Source organism: Blennius ocellaris (genome assembly GCF_963422515.1).
Source record: "Blennius ocellaris genome assembly, contig: SCAFFOLD_55, whole genome shotgun sequence".
NCBI lineage: Eukaryota > Metazoa > Chordata > Actinopteri > Blenniiformes > Blenniidae > Blennius > Blennius ocellaris.
In genome coordinates this window covers 235,001-258,731 of record NW_027661975.1, presented here as the reverse complement: position 1 = coordinate 258,731, position 23,731 = coordinate 235,001, and the positions used below count along the sequence as shown (strand labels likewise).

Sequence of the window (23,731 nt, the reverse complement as noted above, 5' to 3'; positions counted from 1 at the left end):
CTATGACGTCACTACCAGTGACCATGACCTGTCACTATGACGTCACTACCTGTGACCGTGACCTGTCACTATGACGTCACTACCAGTGACCGTGACCTGTCACTATCACGTAACTATCAGTGACCATGACCTGTCACTATCACGTCACTATCAGTGACCATTACCTGTCACTATGACGTCACTATCAGTGACCGTGACCTGTCACTATGACGTCACTATCAGTGACCATGACCTGTCACTATGACATCACTATCAGTGACCATGACCTGTCACCATGACGTCACTATCAGTGACCATGACCTGTCACTATGACGTCACTACAAGTGATCGTGACCTGTCACTATGACGTCACTACCAGTGACCGTGACCTGTCACTATCACGTCACTGTCAGTGACCATGACCTGTCACTATGACGTCACTATCAGTGACCGTGACCTGTCACTATGACGTCACTATCAGTGACCATGACCTGTCACTATAACATCAGTATCAGTGACCATGACCTGTCACTATGACGTCACTACCTGTGACCATGACCTGTCACTATAACGTCACTATCAGTGACCATGACCTGTCACTATGACGTCACTACCAGTGACCATGACCTGTCACTATGACGTCACTAATAGAACAACCTGTCACTATGACGTCACTACCAGTGACCATGACCTGTCACTATGACGTCACTACCAGTGACCCTGACCTGTCACTATGACGTCACTATCAGTGACCATGACCTGTCACTATGACGTCACTATCAGTGACCATGACCTGTCACTATGACGTCACTACCAGTGACCCTGACCTGTCACTATGACGTCACTACCAGTGACCCTGACCTGTCACTATGACGTCACTATCAGTGACCATGACCTGTCACCATGACGTCACTATCAGTGACCATGACCTGTCACTATGACGTCACTATCAGTGACCATGACCTGTCATTATGACGTCACTACCAGTGACCATGACCTGTCACTATGACGTCACTACCAGTGACCGTGACCTGTCACTATGACGTCACTACCAGTGACCATGACCTGTCACTATGACGGTCACTATCAGTGACCATGACCTGTCACTATGACGTCACTATCAGTGACCATGACGTCACTACCAGTGACCATGACCTGTCACTATGACGTCACTATCAGTGACCATGACCTGTCACTATGACGTCACTATCAGTAACCATGACCTGTCACCATGACATCACGATCGTCACCATGACGTCACTACCAGTGACCGTGACCTGTCACTACGACGTCACTACCAGTGACCCTGACCTGTCACTATGACGTCACTACCAGTGACCATGACCTGTCACTATGACGTCACTATCAGTGACCATGACATCACTACCAGTGACCCTGACCTGTCACCATGACATCACTATCAGTGACAATGACCTGTCACTATGACGTCACTATCAGTGACCATGACCTGTCACTATGACGTCACTATCAGTGACCATGACCTGTCACTATGACGTCACTACCAGTGACCATGACGTCACTATCAGTGACCATGACCTGTCACTATGACGTTACTACCAGTGACCCTGACCTGTCACTATGACGTCACTATCAGTGACCATGACATCACTACCAGTGACCATGACCTGTCACTATGACGTCACTAATAGAACAACCTGTCACTATGACGTCTCTACCAGTGACCATGACCTGTCACTATGACGTCACTACCAGTGACCATGACCTGTCACCATGACATCACTATCAGTGACCATGACCTGTCACTATGACGTCACTATCAGTGACCATGACCTGTCACTATGACGTCACTAATAGAACAACCTGTCACTATGACGTCTCTACCAGTGACCATGACATGTCACTATGACGTCACTACCAGTGACCATGACCTGTCACTATGACGTCACTACCAGTGACCATGACCTGTCACTATGACGTCACTATCAGTGACCATGACCTGTCACTATGACGTCACTACCAGTGACCATGACCTGTCACTATGACGTCACTATCAGTGACCATGACCTGTCACTATGACGTCACTACCAGTGACCATGACCTGTCACTATGACATCACTATCAGAGACCATGACCTGTCACTATGACGTCACTATCAGTGACCATGACCTGTCACTATGACGTCACTACCAGTGACCATGACGTCACTATCAGTGACCATGACCTGTCACTATGACGTCACTACCAGTGACCCTGACCTGTCACTATGACGTCACTATCAGTGACCATGACATCACTACCAGTGACCATGACCTGTCACTATGACGTCACTACCAGTGACCATGACGTCACTATCAGTGACCATGACCTGTCACTATGACGTCACTACCAGTGACCCTGACCTGTCACTATGACGTCACTATCAGTGACCATGACATCACTACCAGTGACCATGACCTGTCACTATGACGTCACTATCAGTGACCATGACCTGTCACTATGACGTCACTAATAGAACAACCTGTCACTATGACGTCTCTACCAGTGACCATGACCTGTCACTATGACGTCACTACCAGTGACCACGACGTCACTATCAGTGACCATGACCTGTCACTATGACGTCACTACCAGTGAACCTGACCTGTCACTATGACGTCACTATCAGTGACCATGACATCACTACCAGTGACCATGACCTGTCACTATGACGTCACTACCAGTGACCCTGACCTGTCACCATGACATCACTATCAGTGACCATGACCTGTCACTATGACGTCACTACCAGTGACCATGACCTGTCACTATGACGTCACTACCAGTGACCATGACCTGTCACTATGACGTCACTACCAGTGACCATGACCTGTCACTATGACGTCACTATCAGTGACCGTGACCTGTCACTATGACGTCACTACCAGTGACCGTGACCTGTCACTATGACGTCACTACCAGTGACCGTGACCTGTCACTATGACGTCACTACCAGTGACCGTGACCTGTCACTATCACGTCACTGTCAGTGACCATGACCTGTCACTATGACGTCACTACCAGTGACCATGACCTGTCACTATGACGTCACTATCAGTGACCATGACCTGTCACTATGACGTCACTACCAGTGACCATGACGTCACTATCAGTGACCATGACCTGTCACTATGACGTCACTACCAGTGAACCTGACCTGTCACTATGACGTCACTATCAGTGACCATGACCTGTCACTATGACGTCACTACCAGTGACCCTGACCTGTCACTATGACGTCACTACCAGTGACCATGACCTGTCACTATGACGTCACTACCTGTGACCGTGACCTGTCACTATGACGTCACTATCAGTGACCGTGACCTGTCACTATCACGTAACTATCAGTGACCATGACCTGTCACTATCACGTCACTATCAGTGACCATTACCTGTCACTATGATGTCACTATCAGTGACCATGACCTGTCACTATGACATCAGTATCAGTGACCATGACCTGTCACTATGACGTCACTACCTGTGACCATGACCTGTCACTATAACGTCACTATCAGTGACCATGACCTGTCACTATGACGTCACTACCAGTGACCATGACCTGTCACTATGACGTCACTAATAGAACAACCTGTCACTATGACGTCACTACCAGTGACCATGACCTGTCACTATGACGTCACTACCAGTGACCCTGACCTGTCACTATGACGTCACTATCAGTGACCATGACCTGTCACTATCAGTGACCATGACCTGTCACTATGACGTCACTACCAGTGACCCTGACCTGTCACTATGACGTCACTACCAGTGACCCTGACCTGTCACTATGACGTCACTATCAGTGACCATGACCTGTCACCATGACGTCACTATCAGTGACCATGAACTGTCACTATGACGTCACTATCAGTGACCATGACCTGTCATTATGACGTCACTACCAGTGACCATGACCTGTCACTATGACGTCACTACCAGTGACCGTGACCTGTCACTATGACGTCACTACCAGTGACCATGACCTGTCACTATGACGGTCACTATCAGTGACCATGACCTGTCACTATGACGTCACTATCAGTGACCATGACGTCACTACCAGTGACCATGACCTGTCACTATGACGTCACTATCAGTGACCATGACCTGTCACTATGACGTCACTATCAGTAACCATGACCTGTCACCATGACATCACGATCGTCACCATGACGTCACTACCAGTGACCGTGACCTGTCACTACGACGTCACTACCAGTGACCCTGACCTGTCACTATGACGTCACTACCAGTGACCATGACCTGTCACTATGACGTCACTATCAGTGACCATGACGTCACTACCAGTGACCCTGACCTGTCACCATGACATCACTATCAGTGACTATGACCTGTCACTATGACGTCACTATCAGTGACCATGACCTGTCACTATGACGTCACTAATAGAACAACCTGTCACTATGACGTCACTACCAGTGACCATGACCTGTCACTATGACGTCACTACCAGTGACCATGACCTGTCACCATGACATCACTATCAGTGACCATGAACTGTCACTATGACGTCACTATCAGTGACCATGACCTGTCACTATGACGTCACTACCAGTGACCATGACCTGTCACTATGACGTCACTATCAGTGACCATGACCTGTCACTATGACGTCACTATCAGTGACCATGACCTGTCACTATGACGTCACTAATAGAACAACCTGTCACTATGACGTCACTACCAGTGACCATGACCTGTCACTATGACGTCACTACCAGTGACCATGACCTGTCACCATGACATCACTATCAGTGACCATGAACTGTCACTATGATGTCACTATCAGTGACCATGACCTGTCACTATGACGTCACTACCAGTGACCATGACCTGTCACTATGACGTCACTATCAGTGACCATGACCTGTCACTATGACGTCACTATCAGTGACCATGACCTGTCACTATGACGTCACTACCAGTGACCGTGACCTGTCACTATGACGTCACTACCAGTGACCCTGACCTGGCACTATGACGTCACTACCAGTGACCATGACCTGTCACTATGACGTCACTATCAGTGACCATGACCTGTCACTATGACGTCACTATCAGTGACCATGACGTCACTACCAGTGACCATGACCTGTCACTATGACGTCACTACCAGTGACCCTGACCTGTCACTATGACGTCACTACCAGTGACCCTGACCTGTCACCATGACATCACTATCAGTGACTATGACCTGTCACTATGACGTCACTATCAGTGACCATGACCTGTCACTATGACGTCACTACCAGTGACCCTGACCTGTCACTATGACGTCACTATCAGTGACCATGACCTGTCACCATGACGTCACTATCAGTGACCATGACCTGTCACTATGACGTCACTATCAGTGACCATGACCTGTCACTATGACGTCACTACCAGTGACCGTGACCTGTCACTATCACGTCACTATCAGTGACCATGACCTGTCACTATGACATCACTATCAGTGACCATGACCTGTCACTATGACGTCACTATCAGTGACCATGACGTCACTACCAGTGACCATGACCTGTCACTATGACGGTCACTATCAGTGAACATGACCTGTCACTATGACGTCACTACCAGTGACCATGACCTGTCACTATGACGTCACTATCAGTGACCATGACCTGTCACTATGACGTCACTACCAGTGACCATGACCTGTCACTATGACGTCACTATCAGTGACCATGACCTGTCACCATGACGTCACTATCAGTGACCATGACCTGTCACTATGACGTCACTATCAGAGACCATGACCTGTCACTATGACGTCACTATCAGTGACCATGACCTGTCACCATGACGTCACTATCAGTGACCATGACCTGTCACTATGACGTCACTATCAGTGACCATGACCTGTCACTATGACGTCACTACCAGTGACCATGACCTGTCACTATGACGTCACTATCAGTGACCATGACCTGTCACCATGACGTCACTATCAGTGACCATGACCTGTCACTATGACGTCACTATCAGTGACCATGACCTGTCACTATGACGTCACTACCAGTGACCATGACCTGTCACTATGACGTCACTACCAGTGACCATGACCTGTCACTATGACGTCACTATCAGTGACCATGACCTGTCACCATGACGTCACTATCAGTGACCATGACCTGTCACTATGACGTCACTATCAGTGACCATGACCTGTCACCATGACGTCACTATCAGTGACCATGACCTGTCACTATGACGTCACTACCAGTGACCCTGACCTGTCACTATGACGTCACTACCAGTGACCATGACCTGTCACTATGACGTCACTATCAGTGACCATGACCTGTCACTATGACGTCACTACCAGTGACCCTGACCTGTCACCATGACATCACTATCAGTGACTATGACCTGTCACTATGACGTCACTATCAGTGACCATGACCTGTCACTATGACGTCACTAATAGAACAACCTGTCACTATGACGTCACTACCAGTGACCATGACCTGTCACTATGACGTCACTACCAGTGACCATGACCTGTCACCATGACATCACTATCAGTGACCATGAACTGTCACTATGATGTCACTATCAGTGACCATGACCTGTCACTATGACGTCACTACCAGTGACCATGACCTGTCACTATGACGTCACTACCAGTGACCATGACCTGTCACCATGACATCACTATCAGTGACCATGAACTGTCACTATGATGTCACTATCAGTGACCATGACCTGTCACTATGACGTCACTACCAGTGACCATGACCTGTCACTATGACGTCACTATCAGTGACCATGACCTGTCACTATGACGTCACTATCAGTGACCATGACCTGTCACTATGACGTCACTACCAGTGACCGTGACCTGTCACTATGACGTCACTACCAGTGACCCTGACCTGGCACTATGACGTCACTACCAGTGACCATGACCTGTCACTATGACGTCACTATCAGTGACCATGACCTGTCACTATGACGTCACTATCAGTGACCATGACGTCACTACCAGTGACCATGACCTGTCACTATGACGTCACTACCAGTGACCCTGACCTGTCACTATGACGTCACTACCAGTGACCCTGACCTGTCACCATGACATCACTATCAGTGACTATGACCTGTCACTATGACGTCACTATCAGTGACCATGACCTGTCACTATGACGTCACTACCAGTGACCCTGACCTGTCACTATGACGTCACTATCAGTGACCATGACCTGTCACCATGACGTCACTATCAGTGACCATGACCTGTCACTATGACGTCACTATCAGTGACCATGACCTGTCACTATGACGTCACTACCAGTGACCGTGACCTGTCACTATCACGTCACTATCAGTGACCATGACCTGTCACTATGACATCACTATCAGTGACCATGACCTGTCACTATGACGTCACTATCAGTGACCATGACGTCACTACCAGTGACCATGACCTGTCACTATGACGGTCACTATCAGTGAACATGACCTGTCACTATGACGTCACTACCAGTGACCATGACCTGTCACTATGACGTCACTATCAGTGACCATGACCTGTCACTATGACGTCACTACCAGTGACCATGACCTGTCACTATGACGTCACTATCAGTGACCATGACCTGTCACTATGACGTCACTATCAGAGACCATGACCTGTCACTATGACGTCACTATCAGTGACCATGACCTGTCACCATGACGTCACTATCAGTGACCATGACCTGTCACTATGACGTCACTATCAGTGACCATGACCTGTCACTATGACGTCACTATCAGAGACCATGACCTGTCACTATGACGTCACTACCAGTGACCATGACCTGTCACTATGACGTCACTATCAGTGACCATGACCTGTCACCATGACGTCACTATCAGTGACCATGACCTGTCACTATGACGTCACTATCAGTGACCATGACCTGTCACTATGACGTCACTACCAGTGACCATGACCTGTCACTATGACGTCACTATCAGTGACCATGACCTGTCACCATGACGTCACTATCAGTGACCATGACCTGTCACTATGACGTCACTATCAGAGACCATGACCTGTCACTATGACGTCACTATCAGTGACCATGACCTGTCACCATGACGTCACTATCAGTGACCATGACCTGTCACTATGACGTCACTATCAGTGACCATGACCTGTCACTATGACGTCACTATCAGAGACCATGACCTGTCACTATGACGTCACTACCAGTGACCATGACCTGTCACTATGACGTCACTATCAGTGACCATGACCTGTCACCATGACGTCACTATCAGTGACCATGACCTGTCACTATGACGTCACTATCAGTGACCATGACCTGTCACCATGACGTCACTATCAGTGACCATGACCTGTCACTATGACGTCACTATCAGTGACCATGACCTGTCACCATGACGTCACTATCAGTGACCATGACCTGTCACTATGACGTCACTACCAGTGACCCTGACCTGTCACTATGACGTCACTATCAGTGACCATGACCTGTCACTATGACGTCACTATCAGTGACCATGACCTGTCACTATGACGTCACTATCAGTGACCCTGACCTGTCACTATGACGTCACTATCAGTGACCATGACCTGTCACCATGACGTCACTATCAGTGACCATGACCTGTCACTATGACGTCACTACCAGTGACCCTGACCTGTCACTATGACGTCACTACCAGTGACCATGACCTGTCACTATGACGTCACTATCAGTGACCATGACGTCACTACCAGTGACCATGACCTGTCACTATGACGTCACTACCAGTGACCATGACCTGTCACTATGACGTCACTATCAGTGACCATGACCTGTCACCATGACGTCACTACCAGTGACCATGACCTGTCACTATGACGTCACTATCAGTGACCATGACCTGTCACTATGACGTCACTATCAGTGACCATGACCTGTCACTATGACGTCACTACCAGTGACCATGACCTGTCACTATGACGTCACTATCAGTGACCATGACATCACTACCAGTGACCATGACCTGTCACTATGACGTCACTACCAGTGACCATGACCTGTCACTATGACGTCACTATCAGTGACCATGACATCACTACCAGTGACCATGACCTGTCACTATGACGTCACTAATAGAACAATCACCCTCCTAGTAGACAATGGAGATCAAGGCTTCCTCATATATGATAGCGGCAAAGCAAACTTCCCTAGCCTCCTTGCTGGCTGCAAACTGTGGAATGGATTTCCTGACGTGAAATAACTGAAAAATTCAAATATGAGAGCGGTTTTAAGAGGATATTAACGGGACCAAGGGCATTTTTATGGGTAATGAGCGACTGTCTGACGTATTTGGTGATCACTGCTCTGCTCCTCACGGGCCTCATGCTGCACTCCAGGTGCGCCAGGAGCCCCACCCCCCCACACAAGAGTGACTGACAGGAGGGTTCACTCCTCATTACGCTAAGGTACCGAGAGGACTTAACTCATTATCCAGTGTCTTTGGTAACTGAAGAATTATTGAGCCTTGCAAACTTTGAACTCATTGAACTCATTTTTAATTATCGTGCAATTAAATGATTCATTGATTATCTTGACAGGCCTAATGCCATGTGCCATGGTTTACATTCCATCTGTCACTACATGATGGAGAAACGCAGTTCAACCAAACCAATATGAACCAGAATGTGACCCAGAAGGAGAAACTCCTAAGAAGTTGTGACTCTGCTGCTGCAGCAGGACATTTCAGAATGTTAGTAAAACATATTGTGTGTCTGAATATGTTCATCAGCTGCACTCAATATTTTCTTTACAAAGAAATGTGTTTTAACAGTAAATAAATGACAATTCAGGCCAGTCTGAGTGACTCTGACCTTCTCTAACTATGTGCCTGTCACACTGAGATCTGATCATGATCCTCTACTCATGATCATAATTAGCAGCAGACAGGAGAAAATCCTGAACCTCCGTTTAGTCATAGAACTATATAACAAGATCACCTCACAATTATCAAGCCCATGAACAGACTTCAGAATCTGCAAAGCCTCCATTGGACCTACAGTCTCTATCAGCACAACTTTGCAGACATGAACAATACCTCACAATAAACAACAACAACAAAACTAATGTGGGCTCAGCTGGTACAAACTCACCAGCCTGCTGCTGCGTAAAGTAATATAAAGGCATATACATCAGAATATGTTACTTGCAGTGCCCACATTTGCCTTATTGGAAGTTTTGCAGCTAATCCAGCGTCGTTCTGGACATGTTTTGAAAACTCTCCTCCATGAAGTGCTGGGAGCGACAGTCGGTGGTGGTGGTGGGGGGCTGGGGCGTGACATCTAAAACTTTGGGAAGTCTTGTTGTAGATTCCCATTAAAAATAAAAATGAATCCACTGGATCCTCACAGGCTCAGACCAAGGCAGTAAAACTCCACTCTGATCCTTCATAATGAATGATCATTCTGATCATTCATTAATAACGGTGCATCTGGCGTGTCTTCCTTCCACTGGAGGTGAACACCTGCTGCTATCACCAGGTGACTAAACTGAGTGCAGGCAGAGCATGCTGCTTGTGGGCGGCTCAAAAGGAGGCTCTGGGCGGACTGGGGTTGGCTAAAAGCCTTGTTGGCTATACCAAAGGTTTGCTTTACAATTCGCTCATTGGAGCACACACTTAAGAAACATTATTACAAATTATTACTGTCGGAAAACCTTTAGAAAGCCCATTTTGCATGAAATGTCCCCTTTAAGAAATTCAACACCAATGCAGAGCAGGAACGGTAACTTATCCAACTTTTGTTACTTTTGAGTACAATTAAGTTCAATTTCTGGTTTATCCCTCTGCAGCGTTCCACCAGCCTGATTTACTAATATCCTGCATACTGTAAAGTGTGCTGAATTTCAGTTGGCTAGCATTTTGTTGGAAGATCATTCACAATGATCTGCTGGAATCTCTATGGCTTCCTTGTTTGCTCACGTTGGATTAGTTGCCATGGGGTGATTGAATAAAGCGTTGAGTTGCCATGAGATCAAAAATATTGTGAAACATTAAGTTATCAAATTTAATAGAATATTACAGAGAATAAATCGAGATTTGGTTTAGAAAAAAGGAAATATGTTAGGTAATTAGTCCTCCTGCTGGAGGCTCAGCTGATTTTCACGTTTTTAAATGTTTCATGAATCATCACCTGGGATTCTCACATGTCTCCCTTAAATTGTCTTTAAATTAATCATTAAAATGTATTTGAAAATTTTTTTTTTAATAAAACGGCACTCTTTCTGACCCCTCACTCTTTCTGACCCCTCCGTGTGTTCCGCTCACAAGAATACGTGCAAGATTTTGATTGGAACGGACAACAAGGTGCACAGGAACTGTCAATCATGTTCGGCGTGCATCGAGTGGCTGCAGGAATTGTACACAGAGGAATGCACCCCGGAGATTTAAAATGAAATGCAGGGGTCCTTTGTAAATCACATGGGGATCAATGTTTATATCCTTTCCTTTAGCAGCTCGCAGCTAGTCGCTATATTTAAGAGGCGTGTTTAAAATATTAGCTTTCTGTGTTGACGACAACACAGGAGCATAATCAAAACCTCCTGTTTTGGGGTGCACGCCCTTGTGGGCGATTCTGCTTTGAACAAAGAGCCCAAACAAATAAACTCAGTCACTTTCAACCTTCAGATCTTTATCCAAGTTTCAACTGAGGTCCAACACCAACATACATGTTTCAACAAAGGAACAATTTGATTTGCGGGTGATGAGGGAGAAGCAGCAGCTTTTGGCCGCTAACTACTAGCCAAAAAGGGTACATGACTCACCGCTGCCACACAAAAACAGCTTTGCTGAAATCTCACATATAGCACCTTTAAAGAATCTGACTAAAAACCAACAACAGCAACAAAAAAACTCTTTGGTGCACTCTTAAAGAAAAATCAAATTACAAGCACCCGCTCACATGCCCACTCACTTCACCTTATATCACTCACATAAACATGTGCAGGTTTTCAGGGCCTGGTTCTTACTTGCTGGAGGAGACCGCTGGAAACATACATCAGCAAACCACAAGCAGATGTCTGCGAGCACCACCCCACCCAAAGCCTTGTGCAGGACTCAGCAGTCCTCTAATGGAGACAGTGGAAATACCAGAGAGCTCCACAGCTCCGGATCCAACACCCTGTTAGTAGATTCCAAATGTTAACATCGTCAGAGGTTCGTATGAAAATATTCCTGAAGGCATCTCATCTGATTGTAGTGGCCATCTGTTTAGTCCTCACTGTGGGGGGGTGGCTGTGCAAGTGTTGCACTGGAGATGTTTAGTGTAGTAACACGACCAGTCTGCAGGGGGCTCCACCTCTCATGCCGGGTAGAGTTTGAGGGATTATGTTAAAGTAAAGCTCTGACATCCCATCATGTTTGAAACGGGGACTGGGAGGTTAAAATACAGAAACACAGAGAAGGTGAAATGGAAACAAACTTGACCTTTTTGATGCATGGTACTTGAAAACGTTTGCTTGGCGATGTGATTGGTCAAGGGAACAGACCAATCAGTCGAGTTGACAAACATGACACGTGTCTTTTGAACACATGTAGAGAAGATTGTGAGCAAAAAGGTGGACTGAGGCCCCGTTCACACAATGTTTTCAAGTGAAAATGGAAAACTTTTGTCACATTTTTTGTGTCCGTTTCCAAGACAACGGTGCACAGAGCCACTTAAAACACAGTGTTTTGAGAACGAGTCCCAAGGTGGAACCTTTTGAAATTGCTGTGAATCCATTTCCATGGTAACGGGGGTAAACACAGCTTTTTGAAAATGCTAAGTCTCTGTGGAAACAGGTGAAAATGCGACTTTCTGAAAATGCTCTGTCTCCGTCTCCCTGGAAAAATACAACTTTTGGAAAAAGCTGTGACTTCATCTCCATGGAAACGGGGGAAAACAACTTTTTGAAAGGCTGCCACTGCTCGTGTGCATCATGGCTGTAGTAAAAAGCTCTTCTGCACTTGTTCGAGTACTTTTTATAGTTGGTAGTATTCTAGGTGACAGTCAACATGACAACAATCCCATTGTTAATGTTTATAATGTGTTGTTCTCTGAACGCATGTGTGTGATTTCATTACAAAAACAAACAACAGCACCAACTGGTGGACCAACATTTAGACATCGTTTTCAAAACCTTGCTTGTAAATATGAGGCTTTTCTGAAATGCAAATGCATAAATGATGCGTTTTCTCTTGAAATGTCCTACAGTTGAACGGCTCGTGAGGTTGAGACCATTTGTTGCCAGATATTCATGAAAGCAAGGACCTCCATGCACTTTAAAAAAATTAATCAGTTCTGACCACACCTTGTGGGCAAACTTCATGCAAGCGAGCACACACTCACACACACACACACACACACACACACACACACACACACACACACACACACACACACACACACGACCTCCACCTCTGGCTCCACTCTTTTCCCTTCCCCCACCCCCTTTCCGAGGTGGGTGTGTGGAGAGCAGCTGATCACCTGACTGCACTCACCTGAGGCAAGGCGTGGGCCACACCAAACCAATCCCCTCTCACTGCATGAAGCTGGACCTCCCCTGCGGCACCCACTTCCTGCTCTGGAGCTCCATTCACGGCTTCAGTTCAATGCAAGGCTCCCTCATGAGGCTGCTGCACACTGCCTCAGCGCGACCACGCCACTCAACGTGTACCCACTTCCTACCTGGCAGTGTGAATACTTCAGTCTCTCGCTGGGTCCCAGGAGTTTCTATTGAGCTGGACATTTCAAAGTCGTCATGTTTGTGAGATTGGACTTGTCCTGGAATCAGTTAGATGTTGTGTCTAGTCTTGGAGTACTTGGCTTCAGTTCAGCAGTTTCTTGTCTTGTTAGTGTTTGTCAGTGTTCACTTGCCTCCTTCCCTTCTCCGTCCACTTGTGATAGTCCTAAGCTTGTTCTTTGCTTTGAGTCCATTGTCACTTTGTGTGTTAATAAAGTACACTGAGAACTCCTGAACACCATGTCTCTGACCGACCCGAGTCTGACCCCCCCCCACACACACACCCCTGTGTTATTTATTGCTACTTTACTAATTTATGTACCTGCTCAAAAATCTTGTTAATATCTATTGCTGCTCAATTTTGTTTAATCCAACAACGGTTGGTTGGGAAGTGTCTGGATCAGTATGTTAACAGTAAATATAGCACTAACAGGGGTATTGTCTGTGCCCCCCCCCCCCCCCCCCCCCCCGGTGTACAGCAGCCATGCCAGGTTGCAATAAAGCAGCAACATGAGGAGACTCTTCGTCTCTTCCTGTTTCCAGGGTAAAAACTGTTGTGACATCAGAAGTTCTCAATCACATCATATTGTCTCCCAAGCTGCTGAACAGGACGAGGGCAAATGTTTCTTTAAGTCCTCTGAGCAGAGTGTTCAGGAAAAGAACCACTTGTGTCCCCAGCAGTCACCGTCATGGGTCCGATGAGGTTCCTGCTTCCTACCTTCTGCTGGATGAGCTGCTCAGTCTGGAAGTTCAGGATGGGTTTGAGATGATGCTGGTCCTCTGTGGCCTGCGGGTCCAGGCTGAAGTTCAGGCTGATGTAAATCGGTGACAGTTTATCCCGAAATTCCTCCTCAGCCTGCAATGGAGAGCAACGCCACAGTGTCAGCCAGTGGTGAGAGAAAAGCTGAGTGAAGTGACTTATAGGATCAAGGGTTGGAGCAGAAATGAGTCAGACTGAGCATCTTAGTCCCTCTATGATGTGGTGAGGGTTGTATGATGTGGCCCCTCGAAGAAAAAGACACAAGCAAGTGTTGGCTGACAGTTTCTACTCTGATTCAAATATCCACACCTTATCAGAGCCTCTGATTGCGTCACAGCTGAGTGATGAGAAAACTGGGCCTGGAGTGGTTTCACTTTAAACAGCCACTTCAAACAGAGACTTCCAAAGTGCTATTAGTCTGTTAGGAAATGACCAACCTGTGCCCTGCTAAAACGTTGAGTGGCTTCACGTGGTGCTGCGGGTGCCAGACACACTGCCACTGCAGTGAAACGCAGCGGGGCTGTTTGGAAACAATCATTTTCCTTACAGACCATTGAGCTTCCAGAGGGACTAACTAATATCACAAATGGCTACTGAAAGCTTCATGTTTGTATACGTCATCTGTGAGAAAGTGTAAAAACCCCCAACATATCGTCAAACTGTTTGTTCAGTCTTTTCCAGGGGTGTCAAACTCCTTTTAGTCTAGAGCGGCCAGAACTTGACAATAGTAGCATAATAGCCTTTAAATTTAAACATTGAAGATTTTCTTTGTTGTGGCAAAAACTGTGAGAGATGAAAATGTCTATATTTTCACAAAACCAAACAATTAATACAGAAAATGACTACATCCTCAACCTTAAACATTAAAACAGCCAGTTTTAATGAAACTTTCTGGTGCAAACACAAAATGTCCAGAAAACCCGTCCAACAACCGTCGCATTGTGCATGTTTTTACAAAAACATCAGTCTGTCGTGTTTGCACTGTGTTATCAAGTTTAATTTATCCACATTTGTTTTATTTAAGCTACTGATCTCATTTCATTTTTCTACTCAGCTGTTGATCAGTGTTGGGCTGCCTACACTCCTTTTAGACCTTTTTATTTTTGTTTATCCTTGAGGAAAAAGAGTTTTCTGAATCCGAAACGAGTTTTAAAATAAAAGTTGGAAGAGATCAGATATTACTTGCCCCATAAAAGGTTAAGGTTAGTTGTAGTTCTTGTTTAATTAGTACAAAGTTTGAATGATCCAGCACACACGGACACACGTGCTTACTTAATTTCTGGAGCTCTTTCCACACGTGTTGTGACAAACCTCTGTTAAATGCCTACAATGTACAACAATTTAGTTTATGGACACTTATTGATAAGCTTGCACGCTATACTGTATATGCTCGGACAGAGGTTTACAACATTTTTTGACCAGAAGAGCCATTTTCGTCCACCAAATAAAATTTGTCTTTCCTTATGGTTAGAGCAGTTTTGACTATACAAAAAAAATGTTTTCTTCTTTTCCCTTATTCTCCCTTCTTTTACTTTTTTCCATTATTTTCTTTGTTTCTCCTTATTTCTTTTTCTTCTTTTTTCAAAGAGCCACATGTGGCTTCAGAGCCATATTTTGCAGACCCTTCCACTAGGAGAAGAAACCAGAGGCACAGTAAAACCTCTGATGTAGGGACACCCTACAATCCAACGGCAAGTGTCCCCTGAAGACAGGTGTCCTCTCTTTGGAGGGACGGATCACAAGGACAAATTGTAGGACCAGTTGATATTGAACAAACCAAACATCATATGTTATGTTATGGATTTTCACCGCTCTCACGCCATTCCTGTCGAGATCGCTAGGTCACCGGGCGCTCCATGGATTGTTGTCGGTACCGGCAAGCGCCGGAGACGGAGGAGGGATAGGAAGCAAAAGCGGGGATGCCGCGCAGGCATCCCCAGACTGAGTCGCGACCCACACAAGCCTCCCCTGCCGAGCATGTTTGTGACCAACGCTCGCTCCATCACGCACAAAATGGACGAACTGAAACTGCTCATGGAAGGGAACCATCATGTCCGGGACTGCTGTGTTTCAATCATATCGGAAACTTGGCTCCAACCACAGATCCCCGACGAGGCTGTGCAGCTAGCAGGCCGCTCGCTACACCGGTGGGACCGCAACAAAGACTCGGGTAAGAGCAGAGGGGGGGGGTTGTGTATTTACGTGCACAACGACTGGTCCACAAACAATGTAACCACACACACACACTGTTCGTCGGACATAGAACACATTTCCATTAAAACACTGCCCTTCTTTTTGCCCAGAGAGCTAACAGCAGTGCTTATCACAGCTGTTTACAGACCACCCGATGCTAACACTAGCACAGCTCTCTCTATTGTCCGACACCATACACGCACTACAAAGGGCCCACCCTGACGGGGCACACATTGTTGCGGGTGATTTTAATCAGGCAAACTTAAAATCTGTCCTGCCTAAATTCCATCAGCATGTAACGTGTGCCACGAGAGGGTTAAACACACTTGACCACGTCTACACAAACATTAAACATGCATACAGAGCCACACAACTTCCACACTTGGGCCAGTCAGACCACCTCTCTCTGCTCCTCACCCCTACCTACACCCCGCTGAGAAGAAGGAAACCTCGGACCAAGACCATCACGACTTGGCCAGAGGATGCTCTCCACCTGCTACAGGACTGTTTCTCCCAGACGGAGTGGAGCTTCTTTGAACACCAGGACCTGTCGGAACACACAGAGGCCGTTTTGTCCTACATTCAGTTCTGCACTGGGACTGTAACTGTGGACAAACACATCCGGGTGTTTCCGAACCAGAAACCATGGATGACCAGCCAAGTCAAGACGCTCCTCAGAGACCGAAACACCGCCTTCAGGTCCGGAGACAGTGAACTGTACAGCGCGGCCAGAGCTGACCTGAAGAGGGGCATCAGGCAAGCAAAGAGGGACTACAGGGAGCGAATAGAGACTCACCTCTCTAACAACAACCCCAGGCAGGTGTGGCAGGGTGTTCAGCAGATCACCAACTTCAGAGGGCAGTCCAACATACCAGGTGACCCAAGCGCGGCGCTAGCCGAAGAGCTGAATGCTTTCTTTGCTCGCTTCGAGGTCCCAGCCCAGCAGTCTGCAGTCGCCCTGCCCCCACCCCAGCAGTCTGCAGTCGCCCTGCCCCCACCCCAGCAGTCTGCAGTCGCCCTGCCCCCACCCTGGCAGTCTGCAGTCGCTCTGCCCCCATCCCAGCAGTCTGCAGTCGCCCTGCCCCCTCCCCAGCAGTCTGCAGTTGCCCTGCCCCCATCCCAGCAGTCTGCAGTTGCCCTGCCCCCCACCAGCAGTCTGCAGTCGCCCTGCCCCCCCAGCAGTCTGCAGTCGCCCTGCCCCCCCCCAGCAGTCTGCAGTCGCCCTGCCCCCACCCCAGCCAACTCCCAGTCGTCAGCCACTGACCGTGCAGGTACATGAGGTGAGACGCACCCTCATCAGAGCCAACCCGAGGAAGGCGCCCAGGCGCGACGGTGTTTCTGGGAAGGTGCTCAAGGCCTGTGCAGACCTGCTCGCGGAGGTCTTCACCAAAATCTTCAACCTCTCCCTGACGCAAGCCTCCATCCCAGCCTGCCTCAAGTCCGCCACCATCATTCCGATACCAAAGAAATCTGCCACCGCCAGCCTGTCAGACTTTCGCCCGGTTGCACTTACCCCCATCATCACCAAGTGCCTCGAGCGACTTGTCCTCACCTATATCAAAGCCTGCCTCCCCCCCTCTTTGGACCCACACCAGTTCGCCTACAGGAATAACCGAGGATGCAATAGCCGTCGCTCTCCACACCGCGCTGAGTACCTGGAACATCGGGGGAGCTATGTCAGAATGCTCTTCATAGATTACAGCTCAGCGTTCAATACCATCATCCCTGACCTGCTGGTCAGGAAACTGTTGGACCTGGGTCTCCCCGCATTAACCTGCGCTTGGATTAAGGATTTCCTTTCCAACAGACCCCAGACCGTCAGACTCGGCCCTCGCCGCTCCTCCTCCAGATCCCTGAGTACGGGTTCCACACAGGGCTGTGTGCTGAGCCCGATGCTTTACTCACTATACACAACAAACTGCAGACCTGCGCACCCCAGCAACACCATGGTGAAGTTCGCTGACGACACTACAGTGGTGGGACTGATCACCAACGGTGACGAGTCTGCATACAGGGACGAGGTCCTGCAACTGTCCGCCTGGTGCTCCACAAACAACCTGATCCTGAACACCGCCAAGACCAAGGAGGTCGTCCTGGAATTCAGGAGGAGTTGCACGTTGGACCCACCCCCCCTTCACATCAACGGCGAGCTCGTGGAAAGGGTCCACAGCTTGACTTTCCTGGGCACCGTGATGTGGGCTGACCTCTCGTGGTCTGGGAACACCTCGGCCATCGTCAAGAAGGCCCAGCAGCCGCTGCACTTCCTATCTACCTCAGACAAGAACTACCTACCTCAGACAAGAACTACCTACCTCAGAAAAGAAATATCTAACTCAGACAAGAACTACCTACCTCAGACAGAACTATCTACCTCAGACAAGAACTAGCTACCTCAGACAAGAACGATCTACCTCAGACAGAACTACCTACCTCAGACAAGAACTATCTACCTCAGACAAGAACTACCTACCTCAGACAAGAACTATCCACCTCAGACAGAACTACCTACCTCAGACAAGAACTATCTACCTCAGACAAGAACTACCTACCTCAGATAAGAACTATCTACCTCAGACAAGAACTACCTACCTCAGACAAGAACTATCCACCTCAGACAGAACTATCTACCTCAGACAAGAACTATCTACCTCAGACAAGAACTACCTACCTCAGACAAGAACTATCTACCTCAGACAAGAACTACCTACCTCAGACAAGATCTATCCACCTCAGATAGAACTATCTACCTCAGACAAGAACTATCTACCTCAGACAAGAACTACCTACCTCAGACAAGAACTATCTACCTCAGACAAGAACGACCTACCTCAGACAAGAACTATCTACCTCAGACAAGAACTACCTACCTCAGACAAGAACTACCTACCTCAGACAAGAACTATCTACCTCAGACAAGAACTACCTACCTCAGACAAGAACTATCTACCTCAGACAAGAACGACCTACCTCAGACAAGAACGATCTACCTCAGACAGAACTACCTACCTCAGACAAGAACTATCTACCTCAGACAAGAACTACCTACCTCAGACAAGAACTATCCACCTCAGACAGAACTACCTACCTCAGACAAGAACTATCTACCTCAGACAAGAACTACCTACCTCAGACAAGAACTATCTACCTCAGACAAGAACTACCTACCTCAGACAAGAACTATCCACCTCAGACAGAACTATCTACCTCAGACAAGAACTATCTACCTCAGACAAGAACTACCTACCTCAGACAAGAACTATCTACCTCAGACAAGAACTACCTACCTCAGACAAGATCTATCCACCTCAGACAGAACTATCTACCTCAGACAAGAACTATCTACCTCAGACAAGAACTACCTACCTCAGACAAGAACTATCTACCTCAGACAAGAACGACCTACCTCAGACAAGAACTATCTACCTCAGACAAGAACTACCTACCTCAGACAAGAACTACCTACCTCAGACAGAACTATCTACCTCAGACAAGAACTATCTACCTCAGACAAGAACTACCTACCTCAGACAGAACTATCTACCTCAGACAAGAACTACCTACCTCAGACAAGAACGATCTACCTCAGACAAGAACTACCTACCTCAGACAAGAACTATCTACCTCAGACAAGAACTACCTACCTCAGACAAGAACTACCTACCTCAGACAAGAACTATCTACCTCAGACAGAACTACCTACCTCAGACAGAACTATCTACCTCAGACAAGAACTACCTACCTCAGACAAGAACTATCTACCTCAGACAGAACTACCTACCTCAGACAAGAATTATCTACCTCAGACAAGAACGATCTACGTCAGACAGAACTACCTACCTCAGACAAGAACGATCTACCTCAGACAGAACTACCTACCTCAGACAAGAACGATCTACCTCAGACAGAACGATCTACCTCAGACAGAACTACCTACCTCAGACAAGAACGATCTACCTCAGACAGAACTACCTACCTCAGACAAGAACTATCTACCTCAGACAGAACGATCTACCTCAGACAGAACTACCTACCTCAGACAAGAACGATCTACCTCAGACAGAACTACCTACCTCAGACAAGAACTATCTACCTCAGACAAGAACTACCTACCTCAGACAAGAACTATCTACCTCAGACAAGAACTACCTACCTCAGACAAGAACTACCTACCTCAGACAGAACTACCTACCTCAGACAAGAACTACCTACCTCAGACAGAACTACCTACCTCAGAACATACACTATATTCTGTGTATTAACATGTACCTTGTGCTCAAACCGCACATACTCATTCAGCCAAGGTACCTCAAATAGCTAATTTTGGTATTTTATGTAACTTATTATCGGTTGTTTCTTTTAACTTTTTACATTACTGCACTATGTCCTTGGGTGTGTGTGAGCGGGTCTGTGTGAGAGCTGAATGTGTGTGTGAATGTTTAGGTTATTCTGTATATATGGTTTGTCTACTGAGATGAATGCGATGCTGAACGTGAGAATGGCTGCCTGTGTTCCATTGTATGTCTACTGTGTGTTTATTATAGCTACACCGCAATTTCAATGTACCATGTACAATGACAATAAAGCTTCTAATCTAATCTAATCTAATATATATATATATATATATATATATATATATGATGATTATTAAATGAGATTGAATGTACTTCAGGGACCACATATTGTCCCAAGCACCATCTTTTTTGCTGCGGTGTCCTGGGGTGTCCTGGGGTGTCCTGGGGTGTCCTGGGGTGCGGGCATCAAGGCAAAGGACGCCAACAGACTGAACAAACTGATTAGGAAGGCAGAGTCTGTTGTTGGCTCCAAGCTTGTCACCTGGAGGAGGTGGTGGAGGACAATCATGGACAATCCCCCCCCTCCACAAGACACTGGACCAGCTGAAGAGCAGCTTCAGCAATAGACTGAGCCAACCCGCTGCTCTAAGGAACGTTACAGGAAGTCCTTCCTCCCCACGGCAATAAGACTTTTTAACTCTTCGACCTTCGAAAATTGTATTTTATAACATTCCTAGGTACCAGATTGCTGCAACAAAACAATTTCCCTTCGGGGATGATTAAAGTTATTATCTATCTATCTATCTATCTATATAGTCCAGTTTCATCCTGAGTGACCAGACTGGTAAAATATTGCTATAATAACCTTTAAATTTACACTTCAAAGCTTTTCTTTGTTGTGGCACAGTGTATGGAATGAAATAGTTTATATTTTTAAAAGATCTGTTGAAATTGATCAAACCCAGCCTGGCCTGACTTGTCATGAATATCTTAAGGAAGGCCACTGGAATGCATCGGGGGTTGAGTACAGCTCTTTGTTTGTGTGGGGGTTGAATGTGAATCTGTGTTTGTGTGGGGCTCACTGGTGGGACAGTGGCCCCCCTCCCCTCAAACAGCCCCCTTCTGAGTCCATGAGAAGGAGGGGACATGGAGGAGAGAGGATATAGGAGCGTGTTCGGAGCTTGGGGCGCTTCTTCTGACTCTGCTCTCTCTGCTGACGTGGTTCTGGAGCAGAATCCTTTCGGGGTGAATGGCTTCAGGACCCAGGAATATTCTTGTAAAGGCCGGTACTTTTTCTATCTTTTGTAATAAACTCCTGTGTTAATCCATTCTCAAGGTTTGTAGGTTTATAACTCACTGTGTATCTTTTCTCTCTTCTCGGGAAGAAAGATTGTCACTCCCTATCTGTGCGGATTCGAAGGACACAGACTTAGACAGATCCAAAAGTTAGTACTGAAAATGATTACAATCTCAACATAAAATCAATTTTAATGAATAATTCTGGTGCAAAATGCAATTAAATGTCAAAATAAAACTAGTATAAATCCTCTACAAGCTCCTTGCTTGGTGGGACCAGACTGGAGACTCTTACGGTGGGTTTTGTCCCACGGGCCTGATGTTCTCTGCTGGAAAGGGAACGTGAGACGTTAGTACGGTGATGTCAAAATAGTCCTCCACCCTCTGTGCTAGGCTCCGACCCTCTGGGGGAATTTTGGGATTGTTACGTTATGGAACGCACGTGGAAGTTGAGATTTTCCGAGTTAGGCAGGTTGTCCTCATTACGGTGTGTTAACAGTTCAATGTGTCCTGACACAGTGACGTGTCACCCAGTACAGGTTGTCCACTCTCACTGGGTCCACTCCTCAGAGGTTCTACTGTATTTCCACTTTTACGTTGGTCATTTTGGTTTTGTACAACTCATAAAACGCTAAATGCCAGGACTGAATGATACTCAATCAAGCTATTCTCATTGAGTTTTGCGTGCACCACAGCCGCCCAACGTAAAAATGACATCATTCTCAGCGTCTCTGCCATTTCTCTGTAAATGAACATAAGTTTCAAAAGGTTGCCATGCAAAAATGAACACACAATAGCAATGCATTATTAACTAAAATGTTGTTGAGTAAACAGGCCTGAAAATGTGATCATCCTCATACTGATCATCTCTGATATTTGGGGAACATTTGTCTCTGAGCCTGACTAATCGCAGACGTTGTTGGTTAGCATTCCAAAAGCACTTGTGTATAATTGTTCAATCAGCTCGATGTTGAGGTACAAACGTGACTGACCCGCAGGTAGATCTTGGTGTCGTAGCACAGACGCTCCCCGATCGCCAGGCTCAACGTCTTCACCAGGCCGGGCCGCTGACTGTCCAAGAACAAGGTCCTCTTGATGGACTCCTTCTGGTGCTGCTTCACACGGTCCAACTGAACCTCCACGGCAAAACCTAAGAAGAAAACAGCCAGCCACTCTTCATGTGTACATACACTGGCCTGAACGCTACACAAAACAATGCATGGTGATGTATGTGCAGCCACACACATGCAGAGACACAAGGACAAGTGACCAGCAGTGGTCCCAGACAATATCCACCCACCCACTTGAAACAAACACACACACACACACACACACACACACACACACACACACACACACACACACACACACACACACACACACACACACACACACACACACACACACAC

The 23,731-nt window shown here is 46.9% G+C and overlaps 1 protein-coding gene across 3 annotated transcripts in view; it reads right to left on the bottom strand.

The window, feature by feature from the left end:
- LOC308148472 (integrin alpha-5-like) overlaps positions 1 to 23,731 on the bottom strand; it is a 346,877-nt gene that overhangs the window by 134,000 nt on the left and 189,146 nt on the right. For all 3 annotated transcript variants that reach the window (XM_080521934.1, XM_080521936.1, XM_080521935.1), the window contains 2 exons: positions 23,315 to 23,472; positions 14,500 to 14,637 (listed from right to left, as the gene is read on the bottom strand). In XM_080521934.1, coding sequence (XP_080378060.1) covers positions 14,500 to 14,637; positions 23,315 to 23,472 — 296 coding nt within the window. The remainder of the gene's footprint in view (positions 1 to 14,499; positions 14,638 to 23,314; positions 23,473 to 23,731) is intronic.